Genomic DNA, 21,676 nt, shown 5'->3' on the forward strand with positions numbered 1-21,676 from the left:
TTATTGATTCGTCCTTTTGTGGTGATCTCAAACTACATTATTGATATAATGGATCCCAAGGATGGAAAAAAATAAGTTAATATTTAAATGTTATTGAAATAATATTTATATATTTTAGATATTCCTTCTATGTAAACTAGAGGATGGTAAAGTCAAGGGTTAATTCCACAAATTAGAAATAAAAACTATGTCCAGCCAAGAAATAAACAAAAAAAATTTTCTAACATTTTTCTATCACCATATGTCCCACTGATATGTTGGCAGTCTTTCTCTTCCGTTTGTCATGCTTTTCTACCCCTAACGTGGGCAGTTTAAGGAGCACCAGATTTTAATGCAAACTTTGAGACAGTGCAAACATCAGCCCAAGCTTGCAATTTTTTCTCATCTTGTTGAGTAAGTTATTTCCATTTGGTTGCTGCCATTTCCTTGATATGGTGTGGATGGTTTCACTGATTCTATCTTTTTGGGTGATCAAAGGAAATGCTAGTGAGACTTCTACAACCAACAACAAGGAAGATGAACTGGTTGGGATTTCAAGTTATAGACTCCCTCAGCCTCAATGTAGGATCAGTTGAGCCTGCAGTGATGGAAAGTTCACAGCTCTCACAACTTCATTAGATTTTTCTTATTCTTAGTTTGGAAAGTCTTTCATAATGTGTTCTGACAACAAGAGAAAGTCTAAAGATTCAGACATCGTCCACTATCTTGGAAGAAAGAGATGCTGTGCAATGGGTGTTAGTGGGTTGTTTACAGTAGAACCACAGTATCTAATGATGTAAATTCAAGCTGTTCCTTTCTGTTCTACTTTGAGTCTAAGGTAGGTAAATTTGGAAACTATGACCCATCCCATCTTACATCATGTGGCTGGCTGTAGAAACAGTGAGAACCAGAACATTTCTGTATGACTGGTAAAAGCCTTATAGTTCTTTTTTTTTTTCTTTCCTTTTTTTTTTTTCCCTTTCCCATGCTGAAGTCGTTTAGAGTTGTCTCTGCCTGTTACTTCTGCATAGTAACATTGCTGTGCATTCCTGCCCACTCACTGGCAACGATGACACACCCACAGAGTGGATTACTGGTAAAACAGATTACTTTGATGTATTGAAAGAAGATAAATAAACATTTCCTAGGTGTATTTATAGAGCAATACTGTTTATTTTTTTTTGGTTGACATCCTCAGTTAACACTTGGACCTTTCTTTCACAGTTTGCTTATATGTATTTCTCAAAAAAAGGTGAGATATGTCTATAGGTTACATGATATGAGAACACTATCTCCTATTAAGTTGTTACTAACCCACCAAAAAACATTTTCCTACATCTAAATGGCTCCAAGGGGAAAAAAAAAAAAAAAAAAAAAAAAAAGCAGATTTTAAAATGCATATTTATGCTCCTCCATTAAGCACTATTACATAACTGTCAAAAATCTGCTCATACTCTTCTTTCCAAAGAATATTTTTTACTTCCTGCTTTCTTTGGTTGTTTCCCCTGTTTTAAGTAAACTTATTCTACACTTCGTTATCTCTGCCTGAAGAAAATGGTGGGACCCAATCAATCTCTTCTCATCTTTTATTTATTTCGGAAATGTAAACCACTTCCCAAGACAGCATTTCCCCAGTACTGTCACCTTTAATTGCATTCTCTTGTCCCAGGATCCACATTTTGTTGCACATACCACAGTTTTATCGTAAGCTTTTCCATGCACAACGTCACTGTTTCACATTCTGGCCGACAGTGTGTGCTCCTGAGAAAGGGGACCCAGCCCAGACCCTCTGTGGTGGTGACATATTTGCCAGTTGCCACATTTTCTAGTTGCTTGGCTGTGATTGTGCAACAAAACTGCTGAAGAGCCAGAAATAGAAATGAGCTGCAGGCAGAATCTGGATCTGAGCTCTCTCTTGCAACACATCCATGAGCAACCTGGCCTTCTGCATTGTAATCACAATGCTTTTATCCCTTGCTTTGCCCTGAGTGTCAAGGCCCCTTAGTTAAAATATCCCCCCCTCCCCCCCCCCCCAAAAAAAAAAAAAAAAGTGAGTCACCCAGCAACACTTAGAGTGCTCATCAAATTGTTCTCACTGAAAGAGAGAGATTTTCTGGGTAAAAGTCAGGGCTTTGTCTATGGATTTATCCATTCCTATTTCTGAAACAAACAAACAAAAGAAACAAAAACAACCAGCAACAACAAAAACAATAATAATAAAGAAAATACTTAGTCTAGACCTTCAAAGATAAGTAGATAAGTGCTTGGAATAGTTCTTGTCACAGCAAATTGTTTTGACAGCTGTTGCTAGGTGGTGCCGTTAGTCTTCCAAATCTCTTTTATTGATGCTAACAAATGTTCATTTTCAGTAAGCCATGCCAATTGTGGCAGTTTTACAGTTCACGGTTCTCATGTCAAGCAAAGTTGGGTGTCTGCTTCAGTTTCTGCTCAAATCATCTCCCCAGAAAACAGACTCTGACATGTGTTTTTGATTCCCGAGGGATGGATTTCCATCTACACTATTTGTGACCACTTCTGCTTCAGGGCTGTCATACTTATAAAAATAAATGAAGCTGCAATTAAAATAGCCACATACTGTCACACATTGATTTGCTTTTCAGTGGAAAGCAGGGCTCCAGGCACCAGCTTTTCCTCATAAGAAGATCAACAATATAATTTAGTGTTAAAATACCATTTTGTCATTGGATTCTTTCCCAGTTCTTTTCCTTGTAACCAGCCCCAGCATGTTCTGTATAGTCCTACTCGTTCTCTACCAAGCTGCTGGTGCCGCATCTCAGAACTGCTGCTGTTGCTGCTTTCCTCCAGCTGCTTTCTTTAAAAGACCTGGTTGGTGTGCTCGTTCCTCTCTCTGTCCTGTCCTGTTCCTCTGCTTTTCCTCTTCCGCCTCATTTGAATGATCTGCATCCAGAGATGTCACCTCTTCTTGACCACCCAGATTTTTATAGTTAGTATGTGGTTTTTTTTTCCCCCTATTTTTTTTTTTTCCTATCTGTCTAGTAACCCCTGGCTGCCAAGCCATACAGTTTCTGTGCATCCCTGAGTACAAGGGAGGTTTCAAGGGGGGGTTGGCAAGCTTCCCTGCTTCAGCTCCTGTATCAAGAAATTCCTGTTTACTCTCGTGCTCCTCTTAACAGGAACCCATCGTTCCTCTCTAGAGAACAGTATGGGTTTAAACACTGAAGTACTGAGAAAATCCATATCTGCATTTCGTGGTTCCAGGCCATTTTCCACTTCTAACCAGTTCTTCCCTTCAGATAAGAAATAGCTTAAACTCTCTTCTTCTTGGTGAGATTAACAAAGGGCTGAACAACGTCTGAGGATTATCTGGGCTTTCTAAATGAGGTTGAATTTCACTCTTTGTGAATTATCTTTTCACAAAATAATTAAGAAATTGCTTTCCTTACCTCTGTGTTAAAAACATGGGCAGAATTTAATAAGAATTTCATTTTCCATGGACTGTGTACTCCTCTAGGGAAAGGCAAGAGATCAGGAGGCAATAGAATTGAATTGCTACATGGTAAATAATTTACCATTTGCTTTCTTTTGCAGTACCAATTCAGGACTCAACATTTCTGACTCTCATGGTACTTTACAATTTTTTTTAGTGGCACAATTCTAGGAATAATGTGTTTTTTCAGAAACTGGTGAATCTCATTAAAAATATGTATATTTGTAGTCTTGATTAGGAACTAAATTATGGTGACATGAGCAAAAAGGCAAAAATGCATCTAATAAGAAAAAAAATAATAATTTTGAGATTATATTTTAAATATTTATTAGATTGTTTTCCCTGTGAATAAATGGAGTTGACCAAATATTTTATGGCATGTTAGGTGAAATATTGACTTCTTTCTCAGTGTTATTGTAAAAATAAAGTCTTAACAATCATCCATGAGAGCTGAAGATTTCTTTCCTCACACATAAAATAGTTTTAAAAAATGCATTTTCTGCATGACTGTAAATTGCAAGCTAGATTTTACTTGAGAATTGAATGAACAAGCTAAATTCATGATTTGACAGTTTATCAAGTGCACAGAAAGCACAGTACTCCATTAGTAAGCAAAATCCATAAGAAAAGCAGGGGTGTCCTGAGAACTGATATAATTTTGATAAAGGAAAAAAAAAAAAAGCAACGAGAATGTTAAGTGTTGCTAAAATGTCCCTAGTGCTTTTGCTTTATAATTATTGCACTTCTAGCTCTTAATTGCCTTTTAACCGAAGAGACACATTAACAGAAAGTTTTCTGCCTAAAACAGGAAAAGCAAACATGCATAGTAATCTATTCCTTCAGTGGCCAATATTTTGCAAAGGTAACTGCATCCCACGCCCCTGGTAGCTTTTGGTGATGGTGAACATCAGACGTGTCTGATCATTCCAGTGAGACGTCTGATCATTCCAATGGCCTAATTTTATAAAGGATTTAGGCCAAAGTATCTGAGCAATCCTCAGTTCTGGGCAACTTGATAACTTTAGCAGAATTTAGCCCTTACCTTAGACGATAAAGAGACTCAAGCAAAACTGATGAAGTCCCCTACCCTAAGCCCAAGATCTGATCTACCTGAGGTTTTTCAGCAGCTACAGCCCCGAGGGCCTCTCATTTCAGTGTCTGAGAATGGCCAAGACACCTAAATCAAAACCATCTCTGAACAGCAATGCAAGTCAAAACCGTTACCAAACAGAGCAAAACTCATTCGATTACATTAAATTAACATTATGAATGATTCAGTCGCGTGCCATATAAATAACCACAGGACAAGCACAAGGTCAACAGGTCACCGTTTTAAGTGCTGTGCAGACATTGTTTTGGTCTTCAGTATGGAGATGAATTTTACTTTGGGGTTATAAGAGATCAGCTTTATTACATTTGTAAACAAAAAAGAGAGCTTTGGATTTGCTGTCCCTTAAACCATCTAGAATCTGAAAATCCCACTTTTTGCCATTTATGTTACATGTTATCGGCTGAGCTGGGTAAACAGCAGACTCAAAATCCAGCACTTTTTCTCCCCTGTTCTAATCACGAGTTGACCCTTTGGGTCATATTCAGCTCTTATTGAAGCTAGGCTAGATAGGATTGATGTCAGTGATTATTTTTGACTGGGACTTTTTCTAATGGTGTTATGTTGACTCTGCATATCACCAGATGAGAAATATGAAAACAAGCAGGTACAACTTGGGACTACATTATGGAAAAAACTGGAATAGAAGGATTTATATACATATATTTATATATATATAGTCATTCTGCAGACACAGTCCACGTTATAAGCAACAAATTTGACATTAACTTAAAATTGTAGCGTTACCTGGTTCTTGCAGATACTCATAGTCATACCCCAGCTCTCTTGATGGTATAAAAAATTCTCCATTTCTGTAAAGAGGAATAAAGGGGACCATGTAATTTTCTCGATTGTGGCCGATGGGTGCATTGGCTGCTGGGTAAACTTCTAGCATGGGCCTGTGTCTTCTTAACCACTGCTCAAAAATGCTGTAGAAGAAAAAACATGTCTATTAATGGTGGTGATTAGCAGAAATTTTGTACCTGAAGATAAAAAAAAAAAAAAAGTTGATGCATTTTTCTTGACCTCTGGAGACAAGGAGGCATTCAATGACTGCTGTTTATGTGTATAATACTTTAAAAGTAGTTTGGGTTTAGCTACTTTGGTCCTGAGTTCCTGTTCAAGCCTCTGAAAAGCAAAGGACTGCAGTGCTTTAGAGAGGCTGAATATGCTTTTAAATTCCCTAAATGCAATTCATTGTGTCACTATGACCTGACTGTAATTTCTGCTCAGTAATTCACATGGTTGTGAGGGATACAGAGGAAAGGTTTAAAGACCTCAGTCCTTGCTTGTCACTCTCAGAAACTTTATGGCTGTTTCTGGATGGTCTTGTCCCCAGTTGCTCACTCTCCTTCCCCCATTTTTTTCCACTGTAACTAGAGGTTTTCAGTCCTGCATTAAACTGTGGTTACACCATGGCTGATTTGACACCACCAAGGAAATATCTGAGGAAGAAGGGATGCACTACATGAGGCCAAAAACTTGATAAAGCAGTTCAGCTGTCAGGAAAGATGCTTTCTGTAGCCATAGATGTGATCTACACTTCTGACCTGAGCTGGTCTTTTCCATTTTCATTCCTTTAGCTGTCTCCTAGCACAGGTTTGTAAGTCTGTTCTTTAATGTGGAGAGAGAAAGCTTAAGTGCTGCAGTATGGGAACAGAAGAGTTTGTATTGATATTTTCAAGTCAACTCTTGGATGTGTTTGGAAAACAAAATCAACAACCCTCCAAAGCATTCTCAGTTCTCCTCCCTTTGTGCCTGAGCTTTGTCTGCTCAATTCTTCACCTTGATTCAATCCTCAGATCCTTTCCCAAATTCCCTACTGTTTACACTGTGTTTACACCTTGGCTTGTCAGCAAACACCTGGATATGCCAGGTTAGAACAGGGGAGGTGGCAAGGTGCTGCCAGGGGAGCAGATGCAGATATCTTACATGTAAAGATAGGGGAGTCTATACTTCATCAAAAGAACTTGGTAGGAGGGCATTATCGACATCAAGCTTAGGGAGGGATCACTGAATTCATCAGTTATGAGGGATTTAAAGATACAAGGATCTAAAGAGACTTGTAGATTACACTTTATTTGAGACCTTGGCTCAACAGTTGCTCAGGGTTGGAGGTGCTTCATGCAAGGGCTGCTCCCTAACACCAGCTACCAGCTGGAGGACACAGGCTCCCCATACCCCTGTAATTAATAACCAGCTGTTCAGGGACTCAAGTTATCTCAAAAACACAGAGCCTAAGTGCAAGTGCTATGCAGCATCTGGATCTCAGTGGAACATGCAGGAATTCTGCTGGTAGAATTTTATCTCCTGTCATTCGGCAGAAATGTTGAGAAACACTTCATTTATCCCACCAAAATTAAAGCCCTCTCTCCCTCATCAAAACAGAGCTTGGGCCAGAACCTTGGTTCTTTTTTAGGATCAAAAGATTTATTAGATGAAAGCATCACTATGTTCATCCACCTTGTCAACCCTTAAAAATGCAGGTATTAATCTTGATTAAGATTTTCATTTGTGGCTCTCATCTTCAGTTAATTTAATCAGCCCTGTCTAGAAAAACTCTTGTCAGAATAATAATGCTCAGCTGAAGCTTTCAAATGGATAAATTTAAACAATGATATCAAGGCTTCAGCTGCAGTTATCATGAGAAAGTTTGAACAGAAAGTCTGTAATCAGATTACATCTTTGGAGAATGGCATAGAGAAATTCAGTAATCATTTAAAAAGGCATAAAATGTATGGGAAATCAGGCTGCTAGTTTAGCTTGGGGGTGGGAGGGAGGGAGGGTGTTGGCCTCCAGTCCTTACGCTGCTCGCCTCTTACTTGTGTTTTGGGCAAGGCACCCTTACTGTCAGTGCTTTTTATTTTTTTATTATTTTTTTTTCCCAGCAGTTGTAGATGAGAACTGAGATAGCTCTTCTCTGCAGCATCGGACTGTTAGAGGTACAGAGGCACTTAAGTTATAAGGACGTGATTATAATTTAAGAAGAAGGCAGAGAAAGGACTTAGATCAGATTTTCAAGGTCTGATGGTGATCCACACCCTAACATTTGAATGCTCAGTCTGAGGTACTTCTTGGGGTCTGTTTTTCAGAAAATGCTGAAGCCACATTCAGCAGCCACATTCTAAAAATCTGAAGGGTTGATGAACACACAATTCAGAGCTAGGAGTTGTCATTCACCTGAAATAGCTTTGCATGACATGCCCTGAAATGCAACATTCTCCCTGGATGACTTAAACGTTGCAGTTTCATAAGCAGTTTCAAGAATTCTTAGGCCAGTAATCTTTTAAATAGAATGTAAATGTAAAGCATTTCCATGGAAATGAATATATGTGCTTTGGATTCCTTCATTTGCAGTGTGGTTCCCACGTAAGATACCAAGCTGTTCTTAGCCATAGCAGGAGCATTGAATTGCCAGCTCTTGCAGCTGATTCTTAGATTTAGATGCAATCATATGTCTCTAATTAATGATAAGATGATTTGTGCTAATGCATAAGTTATGTTGCACAATTAATTGAGTTGTTTATGAACAGTTCTCTCCTTTAGCCAACATAAAACCATATAATCTTTACAGAAATATGTTTCTTCTAACATATCTGTATGTCACTATAAAAATCTCAAAAATACCCCTTTGGGTTTTAAGAGTCACACTTTCCATTACTCCCTCTAGAATAGCTGGCCCTGTGCATTTATCTTGGCTTTATCTTGGCTTTTTTTTTTTTTTTTTTGACACTTTGAAATATTAGGATCATATTCTGCTTGCTAATAAAGCAATTCAAAGAAGTTGCATTCATGCTTTCCATTTAAAGGCTTGTTCCCAGCTTGTTCAGTAAGATGGGCTCACAATACTCATTTTTCCTTGGCAAGATAATGCATGATGCTCTGTATTTTTTGTGAGGATCTTCATCTTCATGTTTTTATTCTTTTGCCTGAAAAATCTGACATCTTTAATACATTTCTTTAATACATTATCTTTTTTTTTTTTTTAATTATCTCATATGTTTGTATCTTTCAGTTTAAAAGGGTGCACTGCCATTTCCTGGTTTAGCCATATTTTGTAAGAAAAGTTATGAAAGAAGGAATCTTACACTTGCTTTTTAAGAAAGGTTTTCCAGCTGGGTGGAAAAGTAAGTCTCCCAGTTCATTCAGCTGGGGAGAAAATCCATGGAGAGAGTGAAACAGGATATATATTTGTTGTAAAATCCAAATAGCTCTTGTTGGGCATCATAGGCAATTTTGTATCAGAGAGTTACATTTTATGACTCCCATGATGACCATCCATGACCAATGTTGTTAACTCTCTTCATACATTCACCAGCCACCAGTTTATTTTCCATGTACCTTAGCAGAGTTTCCAGGAGAATCTGTTCCATGATATTGCCAGGCACAGAGGTGAGACTGACTGGCCTGTAGTTTCCTGGGTTTCCTTTTTTCCCTTTTTAAAAATGAGGGTTATGTTTCCCTCTACCAGTCAGTGCAAACTTCATCAGACTGCCACTACTTCTCAAATATGATTAACAATGGCTTAACAATTACATTTGCCACTTCCCTCTGGACCCACGGATGCATCTCATCAGGTCCCGTGGATCTGTGCACCTTCAGGTTCCTTAGATAGTCTCAGATTTGGTCTTCTCGTAGAGTGGGAGGTTCATCATTCTTGCAGTCCCTGACTTTGCCTTCTGGGCCTGGGCCATGTGGCTGCAGTTCTTACTGGTGAAGAGTGAGGCAAAAAAGTCATTGAGTACCTCAGCCTTCTCCGTATCCTCAGTGACCAGGTCTCTCATTTCCTTTCAGAGAGGTCCCACAATTTCTCTAGTCTTCCTTTCATCACGGATGTACCTATAGAAGTTTGTCTTGTTCCCCTTGATGTCCCTGGCCAAATTTAACTCTAAAAGGGCTTTGGGTTTCCTAACCTGATCCCTGGCTGCTCAGACAATGTCTCTGTATTCCTCTCAGGCTATCTGTCCTTGCTTCTACTCTCTGTAGGCCTCCTTTTTCTGCTTGAGTTTGGCCAGGAGCTCCTTATTCATCTGTGCAGGCCTCCTGGTGTTTTTGCCCAACATCCTCTTTGTTGGGATACATTGCTCCCAAGCTTGGAGAAGCTAATCCTTGAATATTAGCCAGCTTTCTTGGCCCCTCTGCCCTTCAGGGCTTTGTCTCAAGTAGATCCCTGAAGAAGCCAGTCTGCTCTCCCAAAGTCCATGGTAGCGAGCCTGCTGTGCTGCCTCGTCACTGCTCTCTGGATCCTAAACTTCACCATTTCATGGTCACTGCAGCCAAGGCTGCCCTTGAGCCTCACATTCCCCACCTGCCCCTCCTTGTTGGTGAGAATGAGGTCCAGCATAGCACCTCTCCTCATTGTCTCCTCCATCACTTGAAGACGGAATTTGTCATCAATGCATTCAGGGAAACTGCTGGGTTGCCTATGCCCTGCTGTGCTGTCCCTCCAACAGATATTGGGGTGGTTGAAGTCCCCCATGAAGACCAGGGCATGTGAACGTGAGGCTGCTTCTGTATGTCTATAGAGAGCCTCATCTGCTTGATCTTCCTGAGCAGGTGGCACACTTCCACTATAATGTCACCTGTCCTTGTCTTCCCTTTAATCCTGACCCATAAGATCTCTGTCAGCTCCTTGTCATCTGAATGTTCATCCATGTGTCCTGGTCTACAGAAATGGTTGCTCTATCAGATAGTGGGCGTGTGGTTTCTGTGGCAGAGAGAAATCAGTATTTTGGTCATCAGATGTTCCACTCACTGTGGATAGAAGGTTTTGTTTTCTTCCTTTAAACGCAGCCATGTTGTAAGTTATTTCTTTATACCTTGAAAATATATTCTTATATTCCATGTTTATATGCTTGCAGTAGCTGCAAACTTGGAAGAAGAGCTTAGAGCTGCAGAACTAAAAACTCACACAGAGAGGCAAAGTGCTGATGCACTGATTAGCTGGTCCCTTTGTGGAGTGACAGTGTTGCTGGTAGAAAAGCCAAGTTTGTAGCGGAATGGCAGACTCAAACTCCTTGGATTTCTTGGTTACCTTGGCAAAACTGCTTTTTTGTTTTCTTTATATGAACCTCTGCATCCTCCCCTGCCCCACAGAGTCTAACAAAGCAGGGCTATAAATAAAATGACAACTGAAAGGCCGTTTTATTACACTTTGTCTTCCTTTTTTTTTTTTTGACGTGATGAGACTGAAAGTAACAAAAAGACATCTAATGAACAAAGGTTCTGTGATATCCAATCTCCATATTTCTTCTGCCCCCAAAAGGTACTGGGCAGAAGCTCAATGAAGGAAATATCTGTCTAAATCCTACAGCAGTATGGTTGGCTTCTTTCTTCCTCACCACATAGACAAAGAGGGCAAACAGCTAATTAGCTACTTGCACAGGTAGCAGTAATATTTTCCAGACATGGAGATATTTTTAGCAATGCACTCCTAGCTAGACTGGCGTCATTTGGGAGATGCTGGCAATGCTGAAAAGAGCAGATGGGATGTGAGGGTGGTGGGATATATAAAGTGGGATACGGGAAAGGAGAGAAGAACTAGTCGAAATCCATTGGGAATTTTATTCAGGGTGTGTGAATGGGGAGAACCTAACCTGGAATCTAAGAGGGTAAAAGAGAGAGTAAATCCTCATTAAGTAGGAGACGGAAAGGAAGAGGGAAAGGAAGAAGTGTGTCTGTGTGAAACACAAGGGTTACCATCAATTTGGCTACAGGAAATGAAAGAAGAAACAAATGCATGGTCACTCGCCTAGGCACTGTGCAGAGAAAAATCCTTTTGTCTAAGCCAGTTCCCTCCTTATCTTCTTCGTAGGATTAAAGAACTCAGAACTTGAGCTTGGCTATCACAAATCTTTTGGAGGAGTGAGCAGAATGGGCTCCCCTACTTGGGCTGCAGAAAACAAACCCTGATTATCAGGGGACTCTCTTTGATACAAGGATTAGACATTGAAAAAAATCACATTTAGAAATCATAAGTTTAAATCATAGCTTCATCCTCCCCAAAAAACAAATTCTCCAACCCCCTCAAACAATTGTGGCTCATGGCCCAAGCAAATTCCTTTGGCTTTCTACATCTTGGTGGCTTAGTGAGAGGTACTTTGCACAAGCAATGGGTAAGAAGGTATCTTACCCAGGGAGCCAAGGTGACAGCTCTTGACTAGAAAGGTCACGGACAATCAGGACTTAAGAAATAGAAAATTAAAATATGGAAATGGACTAACTGAAATGGAAATCAGTCTCATGATAGCCCTAACACCCTTCATCTTTATTCAGTGGCAAGCAAAAGTAACATGGAAAAGGTTTTCTTCAAAGGCCTTAACAAATAAGTGTATCTAGATTAGAGTAAAGACTCCTTCTGTCTGGAAGGCTGCTCCCTTCTCTTGAGGAAATCAAAGTGCCCGAATTGCATATCCAAATAAGAGGTTAAGGAACCAAAAGGAATAGGAAAATAATTTGAATTTTGAAAGAGGCCCTGTCTTATATTTAAAGCCCAATGAGGCTCAGTTTCTCTGTATTGCACTTCCAGAGTAGAAATTATTTTAAAGTGGGATTTTATTAGAGTAAATATTGAAAGTTTTAGAACTGTTAGATTATGATGATCAACAGCTTATGCAAAAATTATTTTTATGATAAGAAACAGTATTTTAATATCATAGAATACATTAGATTTAGACATATTTAGGCTAAAATAAGGCTCTGTGTTTTTATTTAAACCTTGGAACAACATGATAAATTCACTATCACTTAAACTCCAGTTCAGTTAGAACTTTTTTTTTTTTTTTTTTTGGTCCCAGTACTGTTATTGTAAAGAGCTGGTATATTGTAAAAAGTAATAAAGACTCCCACCAGGTATGTTGATGCTTCGGTAGTTTAAATTTTCATTCTGGGGAAATATACTTTGCTTTCACAATGAATTTTAGTACAGTAAAGTGCTTTTACAGAGAAAATTAAAGCCATCTGTAAAAGATATGGATATATCACTTCATTTGATTGCATATAAATAGACCTGAGTATTTTCCTTGTTCTGCTTCATACATACCAGATTATACAAAGTGAAATGAAATGAACCATAGCAGAAAATTAATATGGGGGAAAAAAAAAAAAAAGAAAAACCAACAAAAAAAACACCTTGGTTTAAAAGGGGTGGGGGGAATAAGATTGATTTGAAGATGATTAAAAAAAGGCCACCAATATATATATTTCTGGATTCATATTATTTTATGAATAATGTATGCAATGGGATTATAGCTAATGAAAGGATGAGTCAAGAAATAAATGGGTTTATGTTGCCAGTGGGAAATATCAAGCAGAGTATAAGCAGCACTGCTATAGGTAAGCTGTATAACTTCATACTATTCTAGCTAACGTTGTGTGATCTGAAAAAAAGAGATGCTGCTTGCAAGAACAAAATCATAAAACCTGGAAAAAAGTGAAACAAGACAATGAGAGTAGGTATTTTCTTTATGATTTCGAAGAGTCTCCCCTAGGAGCCATTTTTAAACACTGTGCCTCCACAGCCAGGCACAGAGCTACATTTGACCAATTGCAGCGTAGGAGGAGAAACCAGACCAATATCTGTTATTAAAGATTTCCTTGTATTGAACCACTGCAGAGACACTGACAGACAGCGTAAACCTAACTGGCCATTCGGGAATCTTTTCTAGGAGATGTTTAAGCTGGTGTATTTTACCTAGCAATTAAGAACAGCTGGAGAGAGGGAAAGGGGGTTCGGTACCTTTATGCAAGTTCTTCTGCCGGGTGACCAGGAACACATGCAACACTGCAGGTGTCCCCAGAGGGAAGACAATGAAGGTTCATGGTCACTCTATGTCCCAGGATGCACTCTTGTCTTTTTACCCCTTGTCCTCACCTTCCTTGTAAGTGTTCGCACAACCTTGTTATAACTGGGATTAAGGAACTGACTTATTTTAAATCCAAACTTCTCATTTGTTTTCATTTATTCCAGGATAGCTGAGGTGAGATAAAATCCCAGACCTGATTCATTATGCTTTTGCATAACGGCCAATACCAGTACAATAAAGGAACAGGGACAAGCATATCCAGGTGCTCAAAAGAGGTTAGCAGGACTGTTTCTTCTGGTGGTTATGAACCAGATTAAGCTGATTAAAAGCAACTGTGAAACGGCGCTCTGTGTTTCTCATTAGCCTGATAAATCCATGAACCTCTGCTAAGCATGCATACAGCCAGTACTGAGGGTTTAGCTGTTACATGGCAACTTTGCAAGTCATTAATAACTTTATCACATTCAAATATGTGCTACATCACTGGTTGCATCAGACTTGACACAGAGACTTTCGTTCCTGATTTACTGTTGTGAGACTAAGGCAAGGTAAGACTGACTACAGTAAAAGGTAGACAGAACATTGTTACTTAGATCTCGTTTACACAATTTATTTCACTATCATGAGACCTGACATTCTGTAAAAGAAATCTGGCAAGCAACATGTATTTGCATTAGTAAAAAAATGGAAAAGAAACAAATTTAGGGAAGCTGAGATGCTAGTCCAAGGACTCTGATTATACAGTAGTCATCACTTTAAAAGTTGGCACTAGTCACCTGATATTACAAAGTCACTTCAGGTAATTCCCATCCCAAGCATTTGGGAGAAGCATCGGTGCTTCAGTGCTGGTAGAGCTACTAAAGCTGAGGTTGTAAAGTCAAGGCATTATTTGCCAGTATACGCAGTTATATTGCAGGGTCATTTTTTTCTTTTACTTTTAAGTTGACTAAAGACAGTACAGGGACTCTCAGGCTGCTTGTAAACAAATTGAACCTGTCATAATGTAATAGTCTGATTAAAAATTAAGTTGCTGCCCTCAATTATTGTACGAAACCCAGCCAAGATTTCCAAAGCTGTGTCTTCCCTGCATTGAAACAGTGCTGAGGACTGCCCTGGGTTTCAATGCTTGCTCTGTGTCCCAGTCCTGGCTGCTGGGGAACTTTCAGCTTCCCCCATCACTTCCAAGTTGCAGTGTGCATGTGCACCCTTGAGCGTGACACCTGTTCCACCAGCCCTTGTGACACCACTTCCAAGTTGCCTCTCTGCCAATTCCTGGACTACCTAGTGGAGAGACTATCTGCTTGTGAGAGAGGCAACTGGGAGACCAGGGGATCCAGAGACTGGGTAAACTGGGTGTCCAAGGTCAGTTACTGAGGGATCCAGACTCTCTCTACGTATATATATGTATCTAAATTTTTGACTCACAGGCTTTCAGCCTCATCAAGCAGAGAGGACAAGAGGATGAGGTTGTTCGTACTGTTGGTATTTGTGAGTGCTGTATTTTCTGTGTTGATCTGTGTGGCTGGTCATACATATATGCGTATATATACATATACATTTGTATGCATTGTCTGTATGTGTGCCTACTGGGAAAATATATTCAGACTCAGCACTGTTGGGACCTGAGAACATGGAGCTGTGGTAGACTTACCTCTAGTGGTCTATCAGATTTGACAATCCCTCATGCTTTAAACACAGACTTGCACAAAACAGAAAAAAGATGTTTTAGACCAGTGGAGATGTTCCCTCATGTAATGATGTGCTTCTACATTTTATCTTGGAGCTTATATTGTCATGTAAATCAATTATATATCTTTGAAGTATGAATATTCATTTTCAGTGAAGGTCTGGCCTGCTTCATTGTTTTCCTTTACTCTGCCTTCTGAATCAAAGAATATTTTTTTATTTTTATTTTTTGTGGACCACAGTAGACCAGACCACCTCTAAAGCTGAGGAGCAATGTACAGTTGACATCAAGACACTTGCTTATCCAGCCAAAGTAACAACAATTGCAGGCTGCCTCCAAAAAGAGCATTCTCTGGATGAGCCATGATAATGTGCACCATGCTGAAACCTTCCCACCTGTTTTACAGTACCATCGGGGCTGGAAAGCCAAGTGGTGCTTGAGGATCCTGGTGCTGCTCTGCTCCACCATCCCACCACAAGCACCTGTGCTTCCTTCCACCTCCTTTGTTTTAATTTATGGCACTGCACAATCTTGGTGCATGGAGAACGTCAGACAGGGGAAACAATAAAGAAGGAGAGAGTAAACATGACCAACCCCATCTACAAGACAAACAATGCCACTTTGCCCATGTCCCACTTTTTGGAAATATTCAAGGCTACTACAATTGCGGGGGATATGAGATATTTTAATATTCTCTCTACTGTGATTTAGAGCAGTTTTCCCCTATTTTTAAAAAGGCCCTCCACACCTATAGAGGAGTAGGGGAAGACAAAGGGTTTTCAGTCTTTCCAGCTGAATTTTTTTCTCTTTATGTCAAAAAATTTAAATATCCATAGCCATTTGGAGAACACACTGTTCCTTAGTTCACTGCTCCTTAGTGCGTTCGGTTGGGTGCAAAGGGCTGCACAGCTTCCAGTCATTGTTCCAATAATCAAGTAGTGCCCCAAGTGTTTATCTTCTGGAATACAAAAAGCAGCAGATCCTCCAAAGTAAAGGCTGCTCAGATCCTCCAAAGTCTATTGTAAGAAAAAGCTGCTCAGGCACCTGAGACCTGAAGAGGATTTAGACAAAAGAGTCCTGAGCAGAGATTGCTGCTGCATGTGTAGAAATAAGTGCTGCTCCTCTCTAAGAGGAGAGCTGCTCAGGGCTTCAACCCTGTTGTGTATAAGCCCAGAGCACAGCTGCCATACTACAAAGCCTAACCTGCCGGTATCCCTGCAACCCACTTTCTCACTCAACAAATCTCACTGAAAGATTCTTGTTTTCTCCCTTCTTGGAAAATTAGGTAGGCTGAACCAACAAGTGCTGAGCCCAGCTTATATTTGATGGGTTGCTGATGGGTTACAACATAAAGAAATTTATTCCAACTGGAGAAGGAGATAATAGATGAGTGTGACACATCACTCATGACACTAAAGGCAGGAGATGAGTGTTGGAAATCATGTAGGAATTTGTGCAGTGGAAAGTGAATGTGAGTATTGTCTAGTGTGGACTAGGTAGTGCCTCATCATAACTCAGTTATTGACAGAGCAAGTTATCTCCTGCGGAAGCTTATTTTGCACTTATGCTAGAAAATACAGTGAGTTTAGGTTAGGCTTAGCTGGGCTGAGATTCAGTCAGATATGTGATCTAAACTCTTATCTTTTTTTTTAGTCAAGCCAGTCTGTTTATACCAACAGAAGTCAGCGATGACTCTAAATAGTTGTAGGAGATAAGATTTTGTTCCTTAAAGTAGCTGTGTTGTTTCACCTCTTGCTGTTGAACCAGAGTAATTTTTGGCTAAAAGTATATGTTTCTCATTCACATTTAGGTATCCAGTGTTGCTCAACACTGTAAAAACCAAGAGATATAAGAGATGATTGTGTATCCTCTGTCCATTGTAAAAAAGGAAATAGAAATGTAATCATGCATTGAATGGAAGGAAAAGAAAAAAAAAAGAAAAAAAAAAGTAACTTTTGTTGTAATATGTTTCCTGTGTTAGCTTGAGAAAGTTCATCATTGCCACTGTTTGCAGCTAACAGAAAAACATCACTTGAAGTAAGAGATAGTACAAATGCCAGCTGCTCCAAAGTTTAATAAATAGTTTCCCCTGAAGAGAAAGCAAACAGGCAGATTAAAATGGACTGCTGTGGCAATAGCTGGACTGACTGTAACCCACTCCTGTGCTCTGTAATTCATTTCTTTGGAGACTGAAAGATTGTCATTATTGAGGTTCACAAGGGCATGTAATATATAAATCACATCTACAGCAGCGAAGTGATAATTTCTTTTGATGAATAGAAGGTAGGTACACGTGGGTGAGAAAAGTACCATGTTTTCCTGTGATTTTTTACAATTTGAACAATTATGGCAGCTATTATTGCAGAAGTGCTGCAGGAAGGAAATTCAATGCTATGCTAGCTGTCTGCATCAGAGCTTGTCTTGATCACTGTGTCACAGAGAGAGCTTTCTCCTCCTCCAGCGTTAAGAGAATAGGTGAAGACTAACCATGTGGCTCTCGCCAAGTTTCAGGGTGAAGTAACCTTTCTTTTTAAAAACTACTAATAGCTTGCATAATGTGTAATGTACAAAGTGATCCATTCTTTAACTGCGTTGGCTGAGCCGAAATCTTGCAGCAAGAGTGATATGAAACATGTACTTTAAATGGGACTATTTGAACTGAACCTCCTATACTATTGATTTTTAAGACCAGAATGGGTCATTAGAAACATCTAGCCTGAATAATGACATAGCAGGTGAGATTGCCAGCTACTGTATTTCACATACAATCCAGAAGGTGTCTGTTTAACCTTTGTCTCGCCATTCCCCAAAGCAAGGTAGATCAGCAGCACTATAGGTTTTATATATGTTTAATCAATACCAAGAGCATTTATCTCCAGAACCTGTTCCTTGTTCCTACTTTTTTATGCCTCTGATAATTTATGATCTACCTGTGGATTGCCAGAGGACCTGAGAGTGGGTTACTCAAGAAGAAGGTGCAGACTCAAGTGCACTATATAGTCTCAGCCCTCATCTGTTCAATGGGCAACACAGGGGGTGTTCTGGAGGATGGTTGCCTTAAACCTGTACTCCTTCCCTTCTGCTTCTGGCTGCAACTGGTGCCATGATACAGGTTAGAAGAGCCTGTGGTGTGACCCTCTAAGGATGTTTCTGTGTCTGTTTGGGTGTTTTGCAATTGCAGTAGCAGGAACTGCCCAACTTCCTTATTGAAATAGAAGTTAGAGCACAGGTTCAGTATCTTGGTGTACAATTTGCCTTTCAGCCTAGACACAGGAATATCAAAGGAGAGATACTGGGGAGCTGTGTTTCTCAGCAACACCCCAACCTTCCCACTTACACTCTGTTTTCCATGGTATTTATATGGTATTTTGCAGTAGATGTGAACTCACGCTACCCACATACTGAGCCCACTTTGAGTGAGTCAGCTCCATCAAACAAGCTGAGTAGCTGGTTAACATGGTACCAGCCCTGAGAGGTTAGGAGGCGAGGTTTAACTGCTCTAGCTCAGCACCAGCCCAGGGCAGCTACTTGGCTTGTGGTAACAGAGGCAGCGTGTGTCCTCCTGCAGATTTATAGATGCCCCCAAGGGAAAGCAGAATTAAGACAACTCCTTCCCTGTTACAATTTCTAAAATATTCTTTGCTTGATTTTCCCACTCTTTCAGTACTGATCTGCTCTGCATCTCATACCTGTTGTAGGAGCCTGTGTGTGCCAATAAAACTTGAGACCAAAGTCCCTCCTGGCCCACACTTGAATGAGATGTTCTGCTGGGAAACACTTTTCTTTCTCTGACATCCCACCTGGTTAAACACAGCTGGCTTCTGTGAAGTGGTGGCTTCCAGCACAGCAGCTGGTGGTAAGGAAGGGATTTTGTTACTCAGCTGAAAAGTGCATGCTGATCAGGGCTCTCTTCCCAGCAGGGGTCATGTAATTCGTGCAAGGCAGGTAGGAGAGGTCTGATAGGCAACTGCCACCCAGGATGCATCCCAAAAATGCAATTAATTCTCCTGAGAGCTTTGAAAGTGGGGAGATAACTTTGTCAGCCTCAGTCATATGTACACAAGGAGTAAGTACTTATACCTGAAGTACTCCATGTGCTGTGAGTGTCTGTATCTCCCAACTTAAGTTTAAAGGAACCCTCTGTGCTAGATATTAGGCAGAGGTAAAAAGTGGTCTTTTTTGAGTGGACCCATCTGATCCAAGAACAAAAAGGTGCCTCAGCAGGGATGTTTACAGCTGAGCTGGTCACTGGTCAGTGATTCCCTGACTAAGGTCTCTACTGACTATGAGTAGGGGCTCAGAAGAAGTCTGCATTGTAGAGCAAGAAGAGTACAGCCTAGCCAGTGCTGAAGGTGTCTTTCCATAGAGGGAAAAAAACAGTATTTCTGCCAGCTGTGGCTCTTATACATGCCTAGGTGTGGACAGGGTATCAGCTCCAGTACTAACACTCTTACTCCCTCACGAGTCCAGAGGGCTTTCTGGGTAGGAGGGCCAAGGTAATCTCCTGCACGGAGCTCCTCACCTACAGACTTGCAGATAAAATGGTTTATTAGAGCTTCTTTGGGTATCATGATAGAGTTCCACAATGCTGACATAGTGCTTCTCCAGCTGTCCTTGTCTTCCTGCTACTTCCCTTGTTTCCTTCTGAAGCTTTTTTCCCCTTTCTTTATTCATTTTTCACACACTCAGCTTATGCATACTGTCCCACTGAAATCATGCAGCCCCCAGTGACAGCATCTCACCCCACCTATCTCTGCAGCTCTGTGAACATGATTCCTTTCTTTGTGCAGTGGCACTTTGTAATCCAGTTGTTTAGTTCCAAAAGGCAATATCAGAATTATGGATATGTATCCTAAGTACGAGATAAGTGTCACATCCACCAGCTTCCACAAGGTTTCACCTAGCTGTCAAATATCAAAAGCTATATTACAAAAAGAGAGCTTTTACGGAGTACAAGAGCTTTTATGGAGTAAAGTGATATCTTGGAGCATTACAGACTGTCCTGCTAAACACCATCATCCCAGCTCTGTTCTGGAAGTGGTGCAGAACACCTCGAGGTCAGGAGCAAATCCCAGGGGCTTCTCCCATAAAATCTGAACTAGTTTATCCCTGGGAATAGCAGTAGACCTATGATGTTCATGTTTTCTCTGAGTAGAAGGACTTCAGTCATGTTTCACCTTCATGCCAGGGACTTCACCTCATCCACTGCCTTTACAGGGGCACTTAGGAGGATACAGCATTGGGCACAGACAGTAAGACCCTGAGCTGACAAGATGCAGAAGGACTGTGGTGGGAGGAGGTGTATTTCTAATGGCAGCCTCTTGACCTGCCTTTGTCTAACAATTTTCACACAGTTTTTTTTTTTTTTTTGTCCATCCCATAGTTCATTCAGTTCCAGAAAAATATGACTTTTAGCCTATGCCATTGTTTTTTGCAAACATACCTCAGAAAGCAATTAAGAGTCTTGCTGTGCTCATGTCAAGAGAGGAAATTAATCATATGCTTAGTGTTTATGCAATGACTTCTCCATTTTTACACTGTTTTATTATTAGCTGATATATCATTTTATTGCAATCTCCATCTCAGCTCTGCTTAAGTCATTTTTTTCAGTGTCTCTAAGTTTCCATATACAAAGTGGGGTTAACGCTTCCTTGGCTTCACACTTTGCTTGTGTTCAGACAATTCAGGATAAGGAATGACTGGGGACAATTCCGGATAAGGAATGCTTCTTATTTCCTGTACTAAGTCTGGAACCTAGCTTTGCCTTACAAGAATTTCTAATGATTCTTTTTGAATGATTTCACTCTGAATGTTCCAAATTCTTGAAGCAAATAGTTTTTAAGAGCTAAAAAAAGTTCTTGTTTCCTGTCAACATTTCAAAACAATAGAACAACTTGGGTTTTCTCATGGCATTTTTTTTTTGGTTTCCAAAACCTGAGATGACATTTAAGAGAAAATGAAAATGTTCTGTTTCTTAAACAGAGTAAAAATAAGAGGCTTTTATTTTGACATCTCCTGAGAATGAAAATCAAATTTCCTCTTGTTAAAGTATTTTCCAACAAAATCACTTTTGACATAATGCTAACTATTTTTTTGGGGGAGGAATGAAGGGAGAAGGAATTGACATGAAGTTGAGTATATTGAGTACACAGGGGCTGAAAGGGTCCACAATAGGATGTTCCTGGCATGAAATTTAGAATCTGTAGATTTTGGTTTCTAATATACTTTTGAACAGATTGCTCCATTCATGCTTTCCAATTTAACACTTTACTGATTTTCGATGTGATAAGGAACATTTTTTTGTTAGATCCTGGGATAAGCCAGAGTCTGGCATTTCCTAATGCTCCCAGATCCATCCTGCCACTGCAGCAGAGGGGATTGTTTTAGCATCCTGCATAGGAGTCTATGGCAGCTGGTGTTGCTGAACAACACAGGGAAACGTGCCTTGATCAGGCAGAGTTAGTGGCATTTTCATGGGGCTCTGAAGCTGATGAGCAGGAGAGTTTCTTGCACCCTCCTAAAGTGGTGAGTGTATGCAAATAAGTGGCTGAAAGTTCAAGTGTCCCCATTTGCTATGTGACCTTATGCTTAACTTGGATTGCTTTTGGCAGAGTGCATGTGCATGCATA

At 40.1% G+C, this 21,676-nt stretch overlaps 1 protein-coding gene across 1 annotated transcript in view; it reads right to left on the minus strand.

Moving 5' to 3' along the window:
* TYR (tyrosinase) overlaps nt 1-21,676 on the minus strand; it is a 56,682-nt gene that overhangs the window by 4,247 nt on the left and 30,759 nt on the right. Inside the window, exon 4 of the mRNA XM_083840357.1 lies at nt 5,304-5,485. Within this exon, the coding sequence (XP_083696483.1) occupies nt 5,304-5,485 (182 nt within the window). The remainder of the gene's footprint in view (nt 1-5,303; nt 5,486-21,676) is intronic.

The sequence above is a fragment of the Anser anser genome (genome assembly GCF_964211835.1).
Source record: "Anser anser genome assembly, chromosome: 1".
Lineage (NCBI taxonomy): Eukaryota > Metazoa > Chordata > Aves > Anseriformes > Anatidae > Anser > Anser anser.